Source organism: Oryx dammah, unplaced genomic scaffold (assembly GCF_014754425.2).
Source record: "Oryx dammah isolate SB20612 unplaced genomic scaffold, SCBI_Odam_1.1 HiC_scaffold_19, whole genome shotgun sequence".
Lineage (NCBI taxonomy): Eukaryota > Metazoa > Chordata > Mammalia > Artiodactyla > Bovidae > Oryx > Oryx dammah.
The window spans coordinates 35,287,790-35,309,559 of record NW_024070203.1 but is presented as its reverse complement, the minus strand read 5'-3'; the positions used below and the strand labels follow the sequence as shown (position 1 = coordinate 35,309,559).

The following is a 21,770-nucleotide window of genomic DNA, read 5'->3' as shown; positions in this document are numbered from 1 at the left end:
CTTTGAACTCTACAATTCTATGATTATATTAAAGAGAAATAGTTTTTTTCCTGATCATAAACAAATGTGATGCGAACTTCCTCCCATGGCTAATTACAAGAGGACTTTTTGTTGCTGTAATTCTGACTAAAGATCTGAGAATACTGGCATTGATGTGCTTGGAGAAGTGCCAGGATTTTTGTTTTAAAGCGGCTACAGCAAAGAATCTAGTAACATTCAATAAAACAAGTTTTGTTGTTGTTGTTGTTAGAACGGAATTTTAGTAAATAAGAGATGCTAACTTATTTTTCATCTTTAAATAAATGTACATAATTGGGTGCTAAGTTGCTTCAACTGTGCCCAGCTCTGTGAGATCCCATGGACTGTAGCCCACCAGGCTCCTCTGTCCATGGAATTCTTCAGGCAAGAATACTGGAGTGGGTTTCATCTCTTACTCCAGGGGATCTTCCAACCCAGGGATCGAATCCATGTCTCCTGTCTCCTGCATTGGCGGGCAGATTCTTTACCATGTTGCCATGTGGGAAGCCCTAAATAAATGTATGCAGTACTGAAAATCCCAGGAGATGCACAAACTTTCCCCATGTAATTAATGAAACCTCTCCCTTTTACCCCCCCAAAATATCCCAGTTTGGATGCTAAGATGGAAGGGCACCCTACTGTTAGTAGATTCTTTTCTACTTTGCTTAATTCCAAACCCACTTCAAAGATATTCTTCATCTGGTTCTCAAGTGGCTTCAGATGGGCTTTATGAAAATCAATTGCAGCCAGAAGAGTGGGTTTTTCTCTTTCTTTTTCATTTCCTAGCTGCGGGGTTATTAAGAGCATATTTCCAGCGATCCAACACGCTGATGCGGTTTCTGCTCTGACAGGTGAAGAGCTCAGAAGTCGTCATTCCCTCCTGTGATAAGAAAAGCTGACCAACAGAGAATCAAAGGATTTCCCTGTACTCATCTGAGAACTGCAGCCACAGGGCACCCTCCCCCCGAACCCCACACCAAATCTGGAGGGTCTATCACAACCAGAAAAGTCCCTGGAGCAGAAACTAGGGATCCCAAACTGGCAGAAAGATGTAAACCAGCCCTCAGGACCCTCTCTGCCCTCCCTCCCAACCCTGCTTCCTGGAGAACGTCCCTTCCATTCTCCACAAGGTTCCAGAACTCACAACCCAATATATCTTTATGTGTTTTTATTAATTCCAGGGACTCAAGATTGGCATGAAATTTATTACAGCAAATTTAAAGCATTGCACAATTTCACTGCAACTTTGAAGAAATTCCCTAGGGATTTTTTTTTTTTACTTGAAAATTTAATCAAATAACCTCTTGGTCAGGAATCTGCCTGGCCAGTTGATGGGGAGTTGTGTTCACACCTGCAGTGATGTGTACTTCAGACTCGATTCAATTACAAATCTCGGTGACCTCAACTCACCTACAGATGGCACTGAACGGGCAGATCTGCTTGCTCTCTATAATTACAGTGACGTATCCAGTTCTGCAAATCAGTGAACAGCTCCTGAAATTGCTATATAGCAAAATGGTGCAGAGTTACATGAAAACTGAAATCCTACTTCGTTCAGTCAACAGGGAAAGGCTTGTATCATCTCTGATTTTCATTTGTTTTTTAATCAACTTATAATGGCTGTAAATGGATGTTTCTCAGAGAAAATTTGACTAAGCTCACTGTCAACTACAAATGGGCACTCGCCATAGGCACTTGCCTCTACAAGGCTGAAATCATGCACTACTGCAGCTGCTGACTTTCAACACCCCCTGAAAGGAGCTCAGGGTGGAGAGCAGAAATGAGGAACGCTGTGCTCAGGTAGAGGGGAGAAGGGAGGAACTGGCAGGACAGGTCTTCAGGTAGTTTGGTATTTTCAGGAGCCAATTTTTATATCTCCTCGGGTCTAGAAAAGCACTAAAACCCTTCATGGAGACCACTGCTCCTTGTGACTAGCAGGAAGTTTCTGGGAAAATTTGTGCTTGATTGCATGTACTCTCCCGTCACCAAAATCACACACATACTGACCTTCCCCCACTGTCTCTTTGGAGTGGTCTCTCACAGCTATCTGAGGTGCTGTCTCCCGGGCTGCAGTCCTCATTTTGCCCCCAATAAAACTTAATTCACAGTTCTCACGTTGTGCGTTTTTTAAAGTTGACGTCACGGCCCCTTTTGCTATTGAGAGTAGCGGGGCGGGGCGCGGGGGGCGTGTTTCTGTTGAAACCTCACTCTCTCTGGAGAACACAGACCACTGCAATCTCTCTTCCTCCCTGAGGACCCAGCATCCTTCAAGAGACCATCTTATCACAGCCAAAGACTACTCCTTCCAAGTATCCCGGAGACACCAGCCTGCTCCTCTTTGAGCTCCAGCTACTCCTTCTGTATCTGTTGGAGATGATGGTGGCAGCTCTGCCTCTTGGTGCTTTGTCCTAGAAAAGCTGCCTCGCCTCGGCCTCCCTGGGGCTTTCCCATCCTTTCGAAGTCCCAAGACTCTGATGCTAAGAGATTCTTGTATGTGCTTAGTTACTCAGTTGTGTCTGACTCTTTGCAACCCCATGGACCGTAGCCCACCAGGCTCCTCTGTCCATGGGATTCTCCAGGCGAGAATACTGGAGTGGGTTGCCGTGCCCTCGGATCTTCCAGACCCTGGGATCAAACCCCGGTCTCCTGTATTGCAGGCAGTTTCCTTACCTTCTGAGCCATCAGGGAAGTCTTTATATCTGTACATATATATGTATATATATATATATATATATTCTTTCTCAGATTCTTTTCCGTTATGGAAGATGACTTCCTAACCAATGGACACACATCTTACAGACATAATCTCTCCAGGGGTCTATCTTAACATGCCTTGGTGATTAGAAGACTACAAAGAGTGTCAATCAAATTAACAACTGAAGTGATTTTTTCCATCTATTCTATATGCCAAGTACATAGGAAAATACGGGGGAGGGGAATAAATTTTTGCCATTTATATACTAGACAATCTGCTACTTTGATCATTTGCAATTGAAATGTGCCAGTTATTTCAGCTGTGTTTCTTTTTTTAAGGACATATTTTGAAAATAACATTCAGGTTTATAACCAATATATGTTAATTAATCATTTCAATTTTTTCCCTTGAGATGTTTTAGACCATAATTGACCTCATTTTTCCTCTTTCAGTCTTTATTCTTAATAAAAGTATAACTTTATGAATAACAATCTGATATTAATATAAGCATGGACTTATTAAACAAGGGAATTTTATGTAAGTGTTAGAGTAAAGTTAAATAACACAATATTAATATATAGCTTTATGGTTTCTAGAACAGACGCTTGGAATTGAGAGATCTCAATTCTGCTATCTTAGAAGGCTTAAGTTATTTCGTAACTTTTTAAAGTGGCTCTTACTGACTTTTTCATCACTTTGTATTTCTGATAAGATCCTTTCATACACATTATTATTGGACTGGATATTTTAAATATTTAAAATATTTTATAAACAAAGATTCTAGGCTGAGCTTGTAAGTGAAACCAAGTTATTGCAATTTGATGGCTCAAGCCATTTGGTATTAAAAGGACTTCTGGGGAAGGTGAGGGAAAGTGCTTTCATTTTATTTTTCTTTCAGTTTTGTATTCGGATGTAAGGTAAGGTATAGCTGATGAAGTAACCAGACCGCCTCTGGGTCATTTATGTGCCAGAACACTAGATGGCACTGTCTTCCTCGGGGATTGATCAGAATTCTTTTTCAGTCCATTTGTCAGGGATATGTTTCTTTTGTCTTCCAGAAATCGGATAAAAATATTCCCTTCACTTTGTTCTTAATGAAGTGTTAACTTTGTGAATAAGCATCTACACTTGAGACAAAGCGGACTGTTTGAATAATGTAACTGAGTAAATGCCGGGTTGGTAGCTCTTTATGGCTTCTGGGAACCAAGACTCCTGGCACTAGTTTACTTTTCCATTGCTGTTGACACTAATAAACTTTAGAACAGTTTCAGGTTTACATAAGCACCTCAGAGCTAGTACAGGGGGCTCTCACGCACTTTGCCTCCAGGTCCGCATTATCGCTCCCTTACTTTAGTGAGGCACAGCTGTCACAGCCGATGAAGTGATGTTAACTTACTATTAGCTGAGGTCCAGACCTGATCCAGTTTCCTTAGTTGTTACCTCATGTCCTTTTTCCGTCCCAGGATCCCCTCCAGATGACATCTGGACATGTTGCCACCCTGTCCCCTCGAGCTCTTCATGATGGTTGCCAGGTTACTGACTGGGTGACTGTCTGGTGCTCCTTTGGTTATGGATTTAGGGGAGGAAGACCACACAGGTGCCAGGCCGCCTCCTCGCCTAGTGTCAGGGTGCACAGTGTGCTCAGGCATGTCTGACTCTGAGACCCCATGGACTGTAGCCCACCAGGCCCACGGGATTTCCCAGGCAAGAATACTGGAATGGGTTGCCATTTCCTCTTCCAGGGTGCACACTATTTAAAACATTAATTTATTTTTACCCGGAGGATAATTGCTTTACAATATTGTGTTGATTTCTGCCATACATCAACATAAGTCAGCCACAGGTACACGTATGTCCCCTCCCTCTTGAACCTCTTTCCCACCTCCCAAACCATCCCCCACCTCTAGGTTGTCACAGAGCGCTGCTCCCCGTGTCATTCAGCAAATTCCCACCTGCTGTCTATTTTACATATGGTGATGTATACTCTTCTGTGCTACTTTCTCAATTCATAAGTGTCCACAAGTCACACTATCGATGTGGCCAATCACTGTGTACATTGACCTTCCTCTCCCAGCTGAGGGGTGCTTGTCAGGCTTCCCGTTTCCCCACCATCAACGTGCCTTTCCCCTCCTTTTCTATACTTTTCTCCTTGGAAGGAAGTCACTTTGCACAGTGAGAACTTGAGGAGGTGGGTGTGATGATTCACCTCTTGGAAAGTGAAGTATCTATTACATTAATCATCTGGAATTTTTCTGCAATGGAAAAATTTCTCTTCTCCTCCATTTATTCACTAGTTTATTTATTTATAACAGTGTAGACTCATGAATATTTATTTTACCCTCTGGGTTATAACTCAATACTACTTTATTTATTTTGTTACTCACATTTTTCCAGGTTTGGCCCTTGGGGGATCTTTCAGTTGGCTTCTGTGTACCTTTGACATACCTCCATCAATGTATTTTTTTCTTTTTAAGCAGTTCAGTCTACAAATGGGATTTCACACCATTATTCTGTGAGCATAACTTTTCCATTACTGGAGTAATATGTTAATAACGAAAACTGAAAGATAGATGAAAATAGAAAGAAAAAGAAACAGTCCACTTTGTTTAAAAAAAAAAAGCCTTCGTTACTTGGTCAATCTTTGTTACTATTCATGTGTTCTCTGAAAGTGTTTCTTTTTTCATTATTATTTTGCATACTTTTTTCTTACATTTCCTCTTTAAAAAACGGGTTTACTCATTCTTTGTAAATAATTTTATATCCTGATCATTTCTATTTAACAATACATCTTGGATGCTTTTCCCATGTTATTACATATATTTTACTTGAAATGTCCTCCATTGAATTAACCTTTCCTTTAGAGTTGAATTGGCTCATAAGTCTCTTCAGCGTGCAATTCTGGATGCAGAACAGACCTTTAACACATAGGGATTGAATAAACTATCTCTCAAAATTATCTGTTTCAACGTTTTAGAATTACAGTGATGAAATGAGTACATCTGAGCCTACAAGTTCTTTAAGCCCTTTTTCCTTATTTCATGAATTTAAGATTGCTAGGAGTTGAGCTAGGTCCAAGGAGAGCAGCCATATTTTTGAAGCCCTTGATTCATGTTTGGATTTTACAAAATTGGGCAAGCTGTATGAGGGCAGCCTAGGAAAAGGAAGGGGAAGATGTTGTCCAGACTACACAAATAAGCCAGGGATCAACAGCCAAGAAGCTAAGCAAAATGAGATGCTTAGTAAGAAACAGGCTTTTCATAGAAATGATGTCTAATTCAGAGCCTGGGTGCTGACCTTCTCAGCGCAAATTCTTACTCCTTTACTGAGAAATTATGCAACTGACTCAGTTCCACATAGTTCAGGAAAATACAGGAAGAGATGACTCCACATCCTGGGTGGTACTAGTCACCTTATCCCCTCAGGAGCTCTCCTAAGTGGGCAGAACAGTGAGGACTTGTATTTTTCCCTAAGATCTCTGCTTAATCACACCACCATGCTATCCGAAATATTCATTAAACAGTTAACACAGGTGACTGAAAACAGAAAACACCAGAGGCTAGACTCTAAGACATTTAACCAGAGGTTGTGCATTAAAAGAATGAAATGGAATTTCTGTCATTTTTTGTTTTAAAATTATTTTTCTCTCCAAGGAGAGAGTTCAGCCCTCATTTTGTATTATGTGGCGTAATAACATGGAATTTCCTCCTGGGGTTTCACATTCAGAGGTTAAACCTCACGCACATCGTCTCTGTGTCTGGCGGGGAATCCTCACTGCCCCCACACCCCCAATTCTCCCGTGAGGAGCTCACAGGGTTTTCACTTCATCTTGTCTCAGCTTTGTCCTTGGGGAGCGGGGTGGGGGGGGTGTCCTATTTTCTCATCCACAGCTCTTGTTCCAGAAATTTGTGTATGTGTGAATTCTCTTCTCAGAGGACTTCCTTGTTATACTATTGATTGGTAAGAAGAAAAATATTTTTTATTTGATTCTCTGGAGCTGAGGGTTTTCATCTGATTTTTAAGTTTTTCACACTCTCCTTTTTTTTATTTCCTATTGCAGACTGAGCAGCTCTCTGGAATATGACTGGGATATTTTTAAAGCTGTTGACAGATGGGGAGCTGTTGTTCAGAGAGCTAAGTGACAAATAACTGTGGATGTGTGTGTGTGGCGGGGGGCATTCGTGTCGGGGTGTCCTTAGAACGAAGTGCATTCTAACCAGCCAGCACCCGGCACACTCCCTGACACATGCAAGTGACCCACACCTACCTGTTGACTGAATAAATGGACGAATAGCTGGCATTGTATTGTGATATGATTCCCGAGCTTGAGGTTGTGGTTGTTGTTCAGTCGCTCCGTCGTGTCCAGCTCTTTGCAACCCCGTGGACTGCAGCACGCCAGGCTTCCCTGTCCTTCACTGCCTCCTGGAGTTTGCTCATGTCCACTGAGTTGATGATGCCATCCAACCATCTTGTCCTCTGTCACCTCCTTCTCTTCTCTTGAAGCCAAGGGTGGTCCCAGAGAGGGATCCCAAGAAGGGAAGATGATGCTCTGTCCCAGAACCAGAAACTCAGGGGTGGGCCAGGAACCTGTGATGAAGAGGCAATTCCGAGGCCTCTAAGACTGAGAGTCATGCCCTAACTCTACAGTCTGGGGGCTCTGTCCTTTGATGTCCACCCCTCACTTTGCCACCCTCCTTCCCCCTCGCTTCAGCCTCTCTCTGAAACCCCCTGCAGCCTTCTCTTCCGCTGCCAGCACCCTGTCCCTCCTCTAAGCCAATCCTGAAGGTCACTTCTTTACAAAGCCTTTTTGCTGTTTGTCCAGGTCTGTCTTTGTAACCAGCCCCACCACCTCTCCACAGAAAGATCCTCTTCACCTTTCCCCCGCTTATAATTGTTTTCCTGCACTCTCATGATCATCACTGCCCTTGTCCCCTTAAAGCTGGCCACCTGAAACTGAGTTCAGGTGTAAGCACTGTAATGAATGACCACTATTAACTACGGAATAAGGTTCTTTCAAACTAAATACATTGACAAGAAATTAGGAGTGATGATCCACTTTGGGGAAAAAGTAACTTACAAAGAAGGATTCAAATCCTTTGACAGGGCAAGTGTTTTAACATCTGTCACCTGTATCCCCTTGCTCACATCAGAGTGACTTCCAGGGCAGTTAAATTTAGGAGTCCACCATCAGTGATCAGAATTGAATGGAACGCCCCCTTGTGGTCTTTTGTGAAAGAGCATCTCCTTTTGTTTGTGGTCTTTGCCCGCTACTGCGCCCATTATTTATTTCAGCAACTACAGTTCACTGGCATCTTTGTAGTCACTAAAACCACTAGACATTTCTTCCCACTTGAACTTCGAAGTCCCAGGCCTCCCTGAAGTGCATTTGATCAGAGAGTGTTTTAATGACTATGTTGCTTCAGGGCTTCCCTGGTGGCTCAGACAGTAAACAATCCACCTGCCAATATAGGAGACCGGGGTTTGATCCCTGGGTTGGGAAGACCCCTTGGAGGAGGAAACAGTAACCCACTCCAGTATTCTTGCCTGAGAATTCCATGGACAGAGGAGCCTGGTGGGCTACAGTTCATGGGCCACAAAGGGTTGGACATGACTGAGCAATTAATACATACACATGTGTTGTTTCAAAGAAATGCATAAATATTTTGCATCTTGCAACATAGCTGCATTAAATAAGTTTTGAGTAACCACAACCCCCATGTTGGTCAATTTGAACTGGACACTTCTCTAACACTAAGGCTATCGCCTTAGCCCCGGACGTCCAAAATACCCCAAACCACGCATATTTAAAGAACTCATTTGGTGGTAAAACCTGATCTGAAGCTATGTATAGGCTATATTCACTCCACTTCCTATGAACTCAGGCATTTTTCATACAGAAATGTTTTATTTGTTTAGTGGTTTCTTCTCCAGTATTCACTGAGAGAAATCCACCAAATATTCAGTATATTTATTGTATTAAGGGAAGTCACTCAGTTGTGTCTGATTCTTTGTGACCCCATGGACAGTAGCCAACCAGGCTCCTCCATCCATGGGATTTTCCAGGCAAGAAAACTGGAGTGGGTTGCCATTTCCTCCTCCAATTTATTGTATTAGCCTTTCAAGTAAAGACAAAAAAGCAAACCTTAAATCAGAAACACATCTGACCCTGAGGTTAGCAGATGAGGGCTTAAGAACTTGTCTGAGCCCCAGCATAAAGTGTAATTTAAAATGCACGGATTTTTTTGTTTTGTGACATGGTATTGACTTTCAGTGCTGTAAATAAAGCCACCTTTGATTCTAGAAGTTCTATATTAACAGGGCACAATGACCAATCCAGATTATATCTGAAAAATCTTATCAGTGGCCTAGAGATGGAGGCCCAAGCCTGCCCCTATCATTTCCAGATTTAAGGGAAACATTCGAGATCCCTTGGTGACCATCTTGAGGACCCTGTGACATTTTTGGCACTTGCTTCTACTCCAAGTATTTAGATTCATAAGAATACAGGAAATTAAACTGGAAGGCTTCCCTCTTACACATCTCTCAGATTAGGACTTTCTGGGATAAATTTTCATCAGTTTAATACAACCTCAATGTCATGAAATGGAGTACAAATGTTATCAAAGCAATTCATTCAAAAGCATAGTTTCCATAAGTTGTCTTTTTAAAAAGAGTGAATGGTGAGTTAAATACTTGCATGACTTTTCTCCCCAAATTAAAATTTTTGGAAGAAATTTTTTCTCACATCTGTCTGGACTTCAAGTGGGGCATTTTATAAGTAGTTCCTTTACCTGCTTAGAACATCTAGCCGAGTCACGAAGATGCCACTGTAAAGGAATTTCACTTGTTTTATTTTGCAAGAAAATATGAAGAGAAACCATTCTATTCCTTTTGTGGCCCTGAATGCAACTGATTTCTCAGCCATGGATAAGCGATTTTAATGTCCAGGTATTCCAGAGTGACTTTGTAAGTTCAAGGTGATCTTTTTTTTAAAGTGCCAAAGTACTGAATGGAGCGAATGGTGGGTGTAGGGGTATCTTTGTGTATCTATAGTCATTATTGCCATCAGGAAGAAAGGCAAGGCACTCCCAGTTCATCAGAAAACCTCATGTAGTCAAAGCGCAGAGACAGAGAACTGATGTCTCATGCAACCAGCAAAAGTAGAAATGCAGGTACAGAATGGGGGAAAAGGTGGGTGGTGGGAATTAAGCATGGGCATGGAAAGTGGCTTTAAAACCAGAAGGGTGGGGGGCTGACCCATAGGATGAGCAATTGTTTTAATTCAGTTGAATTTATTAGATGTTGGTGCTTCGCTTCCTTTTAGCTGCAGCTTCCTCGGCTATAGTTTGAGCAAAAGGAAAGCCTTCAGCACAGGCAAGATGAGAAATGAGCTCACATTTAACTTCAGTGCCCTTGATCTGTCACGTTGTGTAAGCAAATATGGCCCCTCCTCTAATCAACCCTCTTCTACACTCCTGGGTGTGGTGTGTCCCCTAAAGGCAGACCCAGATATGCTTTACTGGTGTGATTCTGACAGCACCCTGAGAAGCCCTCTGGAGGGCCTATGGAAGCACCAAGTGTCCCCTCCTCCCAGGGATACATGTCAGGGCTACGAGCTCTACTTTCGGTTCAGCGAGCTTCCTGTTTGTAAGAAAGGAAAAAGCCACACTTCCTCCTCCTTCCTCCTCTACGCCTATAGCCACCTTTGGGAAGGCAAGCCATCTAGGGAAAGAGGTCTTCTTTTGAGCAGATCACTTTGCATTACAGGTCAAAGCTGGGGCTGGCTCTTGAACCTGGGCATGCACTGTGCTCATCTTAGATTCCTGGGAAGCTTTTAAGTTCACTGACACCCCTGTATCTCCCCCACCCAGTGGAGAACAACAGAGTCAGGATCTTGGGGGTAGAAGTGAGGTGGCCGTTCTGTTTTTCAAATTCTCAATAATGACCTGGGACATGAAGATGTAACCAGCCTGCACGTCTCTGTGGACCCCAAGATTAAACAAGTACCTGCCCAGGCCCTGGTTCTGCCAGTCAGGAACCCTAACAGTGCGTGCTGTCTGCCGAGCACCACCTAGTTGGACGCAGGTTGAGAACAAGTGAGGAAGCCCAGGTGACAGCAGAGATGCTGAAGGCAAGGGAATTCAGACTTGACCTGGGGGTGGGGTGAAGGGTGGGGGGACAGTTGAATGTAAAACTGCCAGAGGAAGCAGAGTGGAGAAAAACAAGGTAAAGGTGAATTTAGTCATTTCCTAGAGATGTTGTTTTGCTTTGGGGATTCCTTATGCTCTTTCTTGATGCTGGGTCGTGTGTGAGCTTCTGAAATGGAGTGTGAACAGGTTTGTGTATGTAAAAAAAGTGCAGCGTGGTGAGTCACGTCACCAGCTCTGCAGACATTAGATGGGGATAACAGTTCACCTTTGTGAAGGTAGCTCTTGTGAGTTGAGAATTTTAGAATACTTTACAATGGACCTTTACAAAACATTATACGGGAAAGGAAGTTAAAATTTAGGGGAAAGCAGAATATTTCATCCTTTTCTCCAGGCACCCAACACCTAGGCAACACATACAAAGTGAAATTGTAATGGTGCTTGGTAACTAAGCCCGGTTTCCCTGCTGGCTCAGTGGTAAAGAATCCGCCTGCCAGTGCAGGAGACACAGGAGATGTGGGTTTGATCCCTGGGTTGGGAAGATCCCCTGCAGGAGGAAACGGCAACCCAGTCCAGTATTCCTGCCTGGAGAATCCCATGGGCAGAGGAGCCTGGTGGGCTGTAGTCCATGGGGTCGCACAGAGTCAGATAGGACTGAGCTACTGAGCACACACGCATGTACTTTACTAAGCCTATTTGAAAACAAATCCTGTTGGGCCCCCCGACAGGGATGATGGGTGTCCAGGCCACCAACTCCTCAGTTCTCCAATCTGAAAACACTCAAAGGATGGAGGCAGAACTTGTACACATTTTTCAAACGATGTAACCAATGGAATCACCTCCCAACCCACACTCCCCCACCAACTGGTACCCATTTTTATATTGACAGTTGGAAATGTTAAACACCAGTGAAAAACTTGAGCTGTTACTGGCCCAGGTGTATTAAAATAAGATCAAAAATAGAAATATTGTATATACACAAACAGCATAGGTGAAATGTGATATGACATAGCGTTTTCCATTCAAGCTACAGTAGAAAAATTTAACAAACAAAACCTCTATCTAATTGCTCCAGTGATTCAGAAAAGCCTCCTCACTCATTTAGTTTCCAGCATAGCCTCATATAAATAGACTCACACAGACCACACACAATTTAGAAAAGATTGCTGAATCACAAAAATAGCCCCTGAATACAGCATTTTTACTTCCTAGAGTACAACTAAAATGAATACTTGATCAATAAAATAATGTTCAGAATCATTTGAAGCAGTAAAGAAAGCTCTGATGTTTTGTAAGGCCCTAGAAGTTCCGCAAAGATTAGAATCATCTTGTTCGTCCAAACTACAAGGTCCAAAGAAGTCTGGATAGAGGAAATTATGGAATTGAAAAGCTGGACTGTTAAAAAAACATTCCTTCTATTGGGAAAACAGTTCCTGAAGCTCCCTTCCAGGGGAGCTGGGCAAACCTGAGTGGCTGGGGAATCCGCGTGGCTTAACACGGTGGCCCTGCCTGCTTGCTGATGACCCTTTCAAGGAAAGAGATTCCTCTGCCCAGCTGGGGTTCTGAGTGATCTCCACGGAAGGAAGTGCTGACCAGTCCAGATTTCAGGGGGTGGGAGGTCACAGAAATCTGGGAAGGACATGGAAGCATCTGACTTCACGTGCAAAATCTAACAGGTTGGATTAGTAGATTTTTTTTTTTTAAACAAATTAGCTCAAGCACAGAGAACATACAAGGAAGTGCAATGAAGACATCTGGTTATTTCAGCTGTGCTCCTGTCTGCGATCTACTGAAATGGCCTCCGAACCTCTGAGTCACATGCCCCCTTGTAAACAAGAGGCTGATGTGGGTGCACTTTGGTGGGATAGGTGTTTTCTTCTCAGAAACCCATGTCCAGGTGTTGGACTCGCAGAGCCAGTGTGCCTGCTGGGTGCAGGCTGGTGGACATATCGCCCTTGAGAGGAGACTCCTTTCCCGTGGAAGAAGTCCTTCCTGAGTTTTAGCCCTGTGTGAAGGAAGCAAGGACAGCTGGGGAAGCCAGCCCAGGAAATAACCAGTGACCGGGGATTGCTGTTTTTCCCTTTGGAGGGAGGCGGCGGTCCCGTGCATGGCTTGAGTCCTCGGCACTAGGGCTGCTGCTGGTACTGGCCCTCGGTGGCTGTGTAGAAGTCGTCCAGCACGCTCTGTAGGTAGTCGAACGTCGGCCTCTCCTCTGCCTTTTCCTTCCAGCACATCTTCATGATGTCATAGAGCTCATCTGGGCAGTTCTCCATGCGGGGCATCCTGTAGCCCTGCGACAGGGCGGTCATCACATCCGCGTTAGTTCTCCCTGGGGGCGAAAAACCCACAGGTACTGTTTAGAAGCCTGACCGAGGGTCACGCGACGCAGTGGTGCCCACCTCCTTCATCCCTGGTTGGAGCGAGTGTCGGAGGATGCTGTGGGCTGAACTGTGTTCCCACAGTCCCCGCTATCCTGGAAATTCCTATAGTGAAGACCTAGCCCCCAAAACCTCAGAATGGAACTGCGTTTAGACATAAGGCCTGTAAAGAGGTGACCAAGCCTCTAGGGTGGGCCTAAGCCCCATCTGACTGGTGTTTTTATAAGCAGAGGAGATTAGAACATGGGGATGCAGGCAAAAGCCAGAGAGAAGACAAATGGAGATGTTGTCTCAAGGGCCGAGGATGAGCCTTGGAGAAAGCAATCCTGTCAACACTTTGATCTTGGACTCCCGGCCTGAAGAACTGCGAGAAAATACATTTCTGTTGTATAAGCGATTCAGTTTGTGGTATTTTGTTACAGCAGCTCTCAGAACTGGTAGACGGGCTAAGGACATTTCTGCAAGCAACGTAATCATATAGAGGGTGTCAGTACAAAGAGACTCTAGGCAGCATTCAGCTGCCAAAGTAAAAACCAGTGAATGTGACAAGCAGAAGACAGAGTGAGTTCTCTTTAACGACAAAAGGATGTTGGACCTGACAGATCTTGTGAATAAACAAGCCCAGTTCTAACATTTCATCTCACTGTCTTTTGCACTATTTTTTTCCCTCAGCTTCTACCGGTAATTAAAAACAAACAAACAAACAAACATCATTTTCTCACCCATTATCTCCCAATACTTTTTCAAAATCAGCTTTTCATTGCAAGTTTACTTAAAGAAGTCAGGATCCTTAAGTGAGCTAGACCAACTGTTTCATTTCCACTCCACTCCTCAAACTGTCCTCAGGACAAGAAGAGGCAGAGCTCAGCAGGCTCCGCGGAGGGAACCAGTGTGCCTGCGTGCTATGTCACTTCAGTTGTGTCCGACTATTTGTGACTCCATAGGCTGTAGCCCACCAGGCTCCTCTGTCCATGGGATTCTCCAGAATACTGGAGTGGGTTGCCATTTCCTTCTCCACAGGATCTTCCTGATTTAGGGATCCATCCTGTGTCTCTTAAACATCTCCTGCACTGGCAGATGGGTTCTTTACAACTAGCTCCACCTGGGAAGCCCAGGGCACCCACTATTCCGGCCGGGCTCTGCAGGATTGCTGACTGTGGAGGATGGCTTTTGCTATAATTACTTGTCTCAGGTTAGCTCAGACACTGAACTGTCCATCTTTGACACTGAAAAGAGCTTTAAGGGGAAAAAAAACAAAGGTCATTTTAATAGTATTTTTCTCCATCATCAAACTGGGATAATAAAACATGCTAATTCAGCCATTTTAGCAGGCTTCCCTGGTGGCTCAGTGGTAAAGAATCCACCTGCAATGTTGGAGACCTGGGTTTGATGCCTTGGTTGGGAAGATCCCCTGGAGAAGGGGATGGCAACCCACTCCAGTATTTTTGCCTGGAGTACCCATGGACAGAGGAGCCTGGCGGGCTACCATCCATGGGATCGCAAAGAGTTGGACACAACTGAGTGAATAAACAACAACAACATCAACAACAACAAGCGGCTGGAGGGGGGCAGGTGGGTCAGGGAGTTAGGGTCTAATGGGTACAGTATCAGTTTGGGAAGATGAAGATGTTCTGGAAATGAATGATGGTGATAAGTCCAGCAGGTGAGGGCAAGGTGGCCAGGGGTCCGTAGGAGCCAGTGATGTGGCTCTGGGCCAGAATCTCCTTCTCTGAGCCCCAGAGCCTCGTCCACACATCGCTGTGGAGCGTGCAATACCTACCACACAGCACTTGTGACGTTGTATGTTTATTGATCAGGTGTCATATATAGGCAAAGTATATAATCTTTCTCTATAGGTTGTAGATTATAGACAGATATCTGGGCCGATTCAGAAATACCGTCGCCATTTGGCGGTGGTTTTATTCATTAACTTCGGTATCTAGAGCAGAGCAGCCATCAGAATATGAAATCTGGCACCGGAAGGTTTCACGGGACAGTCAGCCCATTGTGTAGGCCCCACCAAAAGGCTCACCCCTCCCGCCAGCCCTCCAGGCCCAACAGCAGCAAAGGTGACTAGGAGCCTGGAGGCTACATCACTGCTCCACCCCAAAGTCTCCCATCTCTTGCAAAGTCAGAGGTGAAGCCCCTGGGCAGCCTCTGAGGCTCACATCCGCTCCACGTCATCCCCACACCTCCTGCCCCTGCTCAGGACCTGTGCTCTGGCTGTTTCCCCCATGGGACACCCAGCCCTGGACAGCCCCTGGGGCTCTCTGTCAAGGCACTGAATCCCTGCTGCTACTGGATCGCTTTTAGAACCTGCAACCCATCTCCCCACCCCAATCCCTAAATCATCACACCCTCCCCCAACAGCATACTTCCCATCCTACATACGGTCCTTATTGTCAGTGATTATTATAAATTATTGTAATCAATACTCAACCATTAGCTCTCAAGGGAGGAGCTGGGACTGCTCCATCCAGCACCGTGGGAATGCTTAGCACCCTCAGGTTTTTGAATGAGGGAATGATTTAAACATTAAAGATTTACTTTTAAACTGGCCATATCCATTGATTTTGTGCAAAGCCCAACATTAACAAGAAAGAGAAGTCTTTGGAGAAAAGTCCCTCTGCTTCCATGTTCTGGAAAAGGGAGGGCTGGCAGAATCTGGCTGGGAAGACGTTGGGAATCTGGAAATACGGAATAACGTCCCCACAGCCAGTAAGTTGAGGATCTGAAGAATCATTTGTTTGCAGACAGAGGTGGTTGTCTCTTGAAGTGGCAGAGACTCCAAAGTACATTACACAAATCTCTGTTTCAGAACTGACCAAGCAAGAATCATACAGCATCATTTCTATGTCTGTTTCCTCCACCATCCGGTGTGAGGCTTGGGAGGAGCCCCGTGTCTAGTCCTCCAACCATGTTGCTTCAGCAATATCTGTGATGGCGCCAGGCACATTCTAGGCTGTTAGTGGTGGAATTCATTAGTGGAGCGAAAGATATGCACTCAGACACGAAGGCGGAGAAGTGTCTAAGCATATTTTATGATACCTTCCACTAAAGACAAAGTTCTCACACCCTTGTCTTTCCTCTGGATATTTGTTCATCTTTTTTATGTCTCATACCACCCGGCTTTTTTCTCATATATATCCCGCAAATGGAAATAGGTAAGTAAGCAGTACCTGGGTAGGGAATTTTCCCATAGGTGACAATTTCGTACAGGAGAATCCCAAAGGACCACACATCAGACTTGATGGTGAAACATCCGAAGTTGATTGCCTCTGGAGCTGTCCACTTAATGGGGAACTTAGCACCTAGGGGAGAAGACATAGGGGCTTTACTTGGGTCTCTGAGCTGAAACGAAAAAGTCACAGGCGTGTGACTCTCACACTTTCCTTCTTTGAGGGGGAAAGTTTTGATGATTTATTTTGAATGGGTAACACATGCATATCCCAGGTGGCTCAGTGATAAAGAACCCGCCTGTCAATGCAGGAGACCCAGCTTCAATCCCCGGGTCGAAAAGATCCCCTGGAGAAGGAAATGGCAACCCACTCCAATATTCTTGTCTGGGAAATCCCATGGATAAGAGGAGCCTAGCAGGCTACAGTCCATGGGATCACAAAGAGTCAGACGTGACTGAAGCTGCTGAGCACACAAACACACAGAGGCCTGTCAAATTCTACAAAACCAATGTAATAAATTGATCTTCTGGGTCTGAATCCTGGCTCTCCCACTTACTACATGGCTTCAGAAACTTCTGAGGCTCTCCTTCTTCCTCATATACAAGAAGGAAACAATGCACTACTTATCATATAGGGTTACTGTAGAGATAAATGAGGTAATGTATGAAAGGCACTTAGAACAGCAGCTGCCTCACTGCACCGCTCACTGCCTTTTAGACTGCTGGTGCTGTTGTTCAGCTGCTCAGTTGTATCTGGCTATCTGCGACCCCACAGACCGCAGCACACCAGGTTTCCCTGTCCTTCACTACCTCCCAGAGCTTGCTCAAACTCACGTCCATTGAATAAGTGATGCTATCTCACCATCTCCTCCTTTGTCACTCCCTTCTCCTCCTGCCCTCAATCTTTCTCCACATTAAGGTCTTTTCCTTTTACCTAGTTCTTCTCAAACTGTTTTCCCTGACCTGCCATTTTGCTGAAAGTGATTAAGGCCAAAGATAAATTATAGTCCACCAAAGAGTTACCGAAACTCGAGGCAGGAGAACCACCTTAAGCGTGACAAATGCAAGAGAAGTTTCGTGAATCAAAACAATGTTTTCAGTCTGTTTGTCACATCTATGAATTCCGTGGGCACCTTCCAGAAATAACACACATCTTGTTAAATTAATCCTTAACAAGTCTTAGGAATGTCAAGGAAGTACTTGACTCTTTCAGTAGAGAAAGCACTGCAAAATACCCCCCAAAACTACCCACTGAACTTTCAGGAATGAGACTGTCGGAGTCCTCAGATAACAAGCAACACAGAACGGTCTCCAGCAGGAGAGGCCAGTGCAGCGCCAGGCGGGCCGGCCTCGGAGCGGCAGGCCAGGGACTCGGGGATGTACGCTGCTCCAGGTGCTCTTTGGTTTCCACGTATAATATGGAACGTGGGGAAATAAAGGAGTGTGTTTCTGTAGTGTTTCATTTACTTCTGTGTGTGTGTGATAATTCCCATGTTTTAATTTGTATTGGGTTGGCTAGAAGGTTCGTTCGGGTTTTTCCACAAGATGCAATGGAGAAACCTGAACGAAATTTTGGGGCAACCCGACAGTTAAAAGGCCAGAATACAGCCTTGAATAGTATAGTATAGAATTATTGTTACAAATATTTTTTCTACAGTGAAGCAAAGTGCACCTCATTGGGTGAAAAGCTCTGACATGTAATATGAACAAAGAATTACGATTCTGCCAAGCCTCTTCTTGTTTTGAAATACAAATGACAGCATGTTTAAATTTTATAAAAGTATCATACAGAGATAATCGAAAGAGTAATTTTTTAAAAAGAAAACAATTAGGATATACCACAAACTGCAACTATAGTACATTTTGAATACTGTACCAAATGAATTCTTTTTTTTTTTTTTTTTGATGCCCTATTGTAATTGCTTTGTTAAAAATAGGCAAAAACAAAACAAAATTAAACAATAACCAAACACCTAAAGATGGCTCTGGGAACATACCTTCTCTGGCTGTGTACTCGTTATCTTCAATCACTCGAGCAAGACCAAAGTCTGCGATTTTGCACATGAGAGACTCAGAGACTAACACATTAGCGGCTCGTAGGTCCCGGTGGATATAGTTTTTCCTCTCGATGTACGCCATTCCCTCGGCGATCTGGAAACAAAACAAGGCTTTCCTTTAGACGTTCTACTTAGGCCCAGAGAGGAAAATCAGAAAGCTTCTGAGTTCTTTATGATATTCTGAAGGTTCAAGTTTTTCAAACAGAGGGTAAATTACAATCGCCCCCTTGAGTCCTCTCTAAAATAACTGCTCCTCCAAATCTCCAATGATGACAATCAGTCTCAACATGATTATTTAAGTTGTCTCAACCTTTCTGAATGTGTGGAGGCCCTTTTGAAGACTCTGTAGATAAAAGGATGTCATTGTCCCAGCTTTTCAGAAGCGAAAACAGAGCTGGGGGAGTGATGTGCTAACAGACCCAGAGCAGGCTGGACCTGTCACCACACATTCATGCAAGAAAAGTTGATTCCATTAGCCAGAATAGTCTGATTTCTTCCTGCTGTTGTGAAATAGAGAAACAGAGCTGGATTTACTGGTGTCCCTGTCACCACATCCCTGCTGTCCAGTTAGTTGACTGCCCACAGGACCCGGGCTTCAAGCTCACTCTGCACAATCCCTCCAGGATGAGCAGAAAGAGTCACCCAGACACAAAGCTGATGGATGGCAGGAGAGAAGCAATGAGCAAAAGATAAAACAGGGGAGGTGAAACTGCTACGCAGCACTTACTGGAAAATCGGGTTAAGGAATTAAAATAGGATTATTTAGGAAAACATTACCAAATTATTAAGGTAAGAATCAAAAAGTAAGAAAGGAAGGGAGGAAGGGAGGGATGGAGGGAGGGAAAGGAAGGAAAGAAAGAGGGATGAGTGAAGGAAGGGAGGGCGGGAGGAAGGGAAGGACCAAGGAGCTGTGTCTGGTGAGCAGTTAGAGGGAAAACTAATTAGGATTAATTCACACAGGAATGAGTGTATTCTGCAGATTCTACCTTGAATTCCAGGCAGCTCAGGGTGGCGGACCTGACTCCTTCCTAACTCCATCCTCAACAGCATCCTCCTTATCACTCATCAAAGGCCAGTTCAGCCAGGCGTTGCGGCTCAGCAAAGGCTTAGCTCCTTACTACATGCAATGCTTCTCCTGACTCCAATGACTACAGATTGCTGTGATTCCAATGCAAGCTGGACACTGCCTCAGGGACCCTCGCCAGACACGTCTCCAGGACGTGCCCCACCACTCTAGCAGCCCAGGGGACACAGGCTGAATCTCTCACCGGGGGCACCAAGGACTCACATCTCTTTCATTCTCAGTGACGGATCTGAATACTCAGCTCATGAAAAGCATCCTGGGAACTTGTTGGTAAGGCTCTTCTTACATACTCACCGAGTTCTGCATTTACACAAACCTGAATGCATTTTTAAAAAACATGATTCTCTGAAATAACAACAGACTTGTAGCAAGTCTAGCTTACTCTGGCTTTCTTTTTCATCTCAGGGTTTGTTAAGGAGCTCATATTGCAAATAATAATAACGGCACTCACTGAGACGAAGATTCATAACAATAGCATTCGCCAAGTGGAATAAACAATGGATATGAGAGCATAACAAAAGCTTTTGGATAAGACTTGTTCTGAGGTCACAAAAGACTACAATTCTCTTTTTATATAAAGTGTACTATTTCCCTGGTCTGTATGCACTGGTCTTTCTGGGTTTCTTTCTTTTAAACCTTAATCTTTTTTTTTTTTTTTCGGTTGTTGTATTTACTTTGACTAAAGTAAAACCAGCTCTATTTCTCTATTTCGCAACACCAGGAAGAAATCAGAGACTACTCTGGCTAATGGAATCCAGGATCAACTTTCCTTGCGTGAATATGTTCTACCTCCTCTGGGCCACTTAGTCTAGCAGCTGTCAGCATGGAAGAAAGAGCTGTTGCATAAATACATCACCCCCAGGCTCAGCCATCCGCCGGGACCCAAGGTGCCGGGGCGGGGGGTGCAGTGCTCACCTCCCATTTTCTTTTTAATTATATTATAGTTTATTTACAATGTTCCAGTCACAATGTACTGCAAAATGACTCAGTTATACCTGTATATTGGATTGGCCAAAAAGTTCATTCCAGTTTTTCATAAGATCTTACAGAAAAATTGAATGAACTTTCTGGCCAACCCAATACATGTGTATTTTTTTCAGATTCTTACCATTATAGGTTATTACAAGATATTGAATATAGTTTCCTGCACTCTACAGCAAGTCCTTGGTGTTTATCTATTTTATATATAGTAGCATGGATCTGGGGCTTCCCAGGTGGCTCAGTGGGTACAAAATCTGTCTGCAATGCAGGAAATGGGGAGACGCAGGTTTGATCTCTGAGTCGGGAAGATTCCCTGGAGGAGGGCATGGCCACCCACTCCAGTATTCTTGCCTGGAGAATCCCATGGACAGAGGAGCCTGGCGGGCTATAGCCCACGGGGTCGTGAAGAGCCAGACACGACTGAAGTGACTTAATATGCACGCATGCATGCACACAGCATGTATCTGTTAACCCCACCAGCTTGGGAAGGGTGAACTGTGAAGGAATTAGCTGGAGTTGCTCAGGTCTGATGAGGACAGAATCTGATTCAGGAAGACTTCTTTGCACCCAGAGGTATTTTACATAGATGATGATAATAATAATAACGTGGCTGATTGACAGGTAGATAGATAGATATATAGAGAGATGATAATAACCATGACTTCTCCTAGCACTAAAGGAGTGCTTTTTATGCACCAGACTCTGTTTTACCTTCATTAAACCTACTTCACATTTCATCTGGAAAACAAATCTATCAGGAAAGTTTTATTTCCATTATACACATGTGAATGAGACTTAAAGAGGCACAGGAAACTCCTGAAAGTCACAGAGGGAGGGAGAGAGACAGGACTGACACCCAGGAGGGCCGACCTCCAGGTCACATCCCAGAATGTCCCATCAGCAAGAGAGCTCACAATTAGATGCTTCTGGAACTCAAATTTTTCATCAAGAGGAAACTATTTTGCTGAGAAGAGGAAAGAATGCTTTTGATGTTTCCTCTTAGAATTCATTGTTGATAAGCCCAAATTTCACAGCTCAGAAATGCTATCACAAACCCTCCCCATGTAGAGCTCAGGAAGGACATACAAGCTTGGACACTCATGGGCTGTCTTTGTCTGGAGCAGTGCTTCTCAACCTTTTTTCATTATCACCCTCTAAGGAGAAAAATTGGAGGGCAAGAGGAGAATGGAGTGACAGAGGATAAGATGGTTGGATGGCATCACTGACTCAATGGA

General features: G+C 44.1%; 1 protein-coding gene across 3 annotated transcripts in view; it reads right to left on the bottom strand.

Moving 5' to 3' along the window:
- Nucleotides 1-9,546: 9,546 nt before the first annotated feature.
- Nucleotides 9,547-21,770, bottom strand: part of LYN (LYN proto-oncogene, Src family tyrosine kinase) — a 109,408-nt gene continuing 97,184 nt past the window's right edge. For all 3 annotated transcript variants that reach the window (XM_040261251.1, XM_040261249.1, XM_040261250.1), the window contains exons 11-13: nucleotides 18,411-18,564; nucleotides 16,415-16,546; nucleotides 9,547-13,186 (exon numbers count right to left, since the gene is read on the bottom strand). In XM_040261251.1, coding sequence (XP_040117185.1) covers nucleotides 12,984-13,186; nucleotides 16,415-16,546; nucleotides 18,411-18,564 — 489 coding nt within the window. In that variant the 3' untranslated portion in view covers nucleotides 9,547-12,983. The remainder of the gene's footprint in view (nucleotides 13,187-16,414; nucleotides 16,547-18,410; nucleotides 18,565-21,770) is intronic.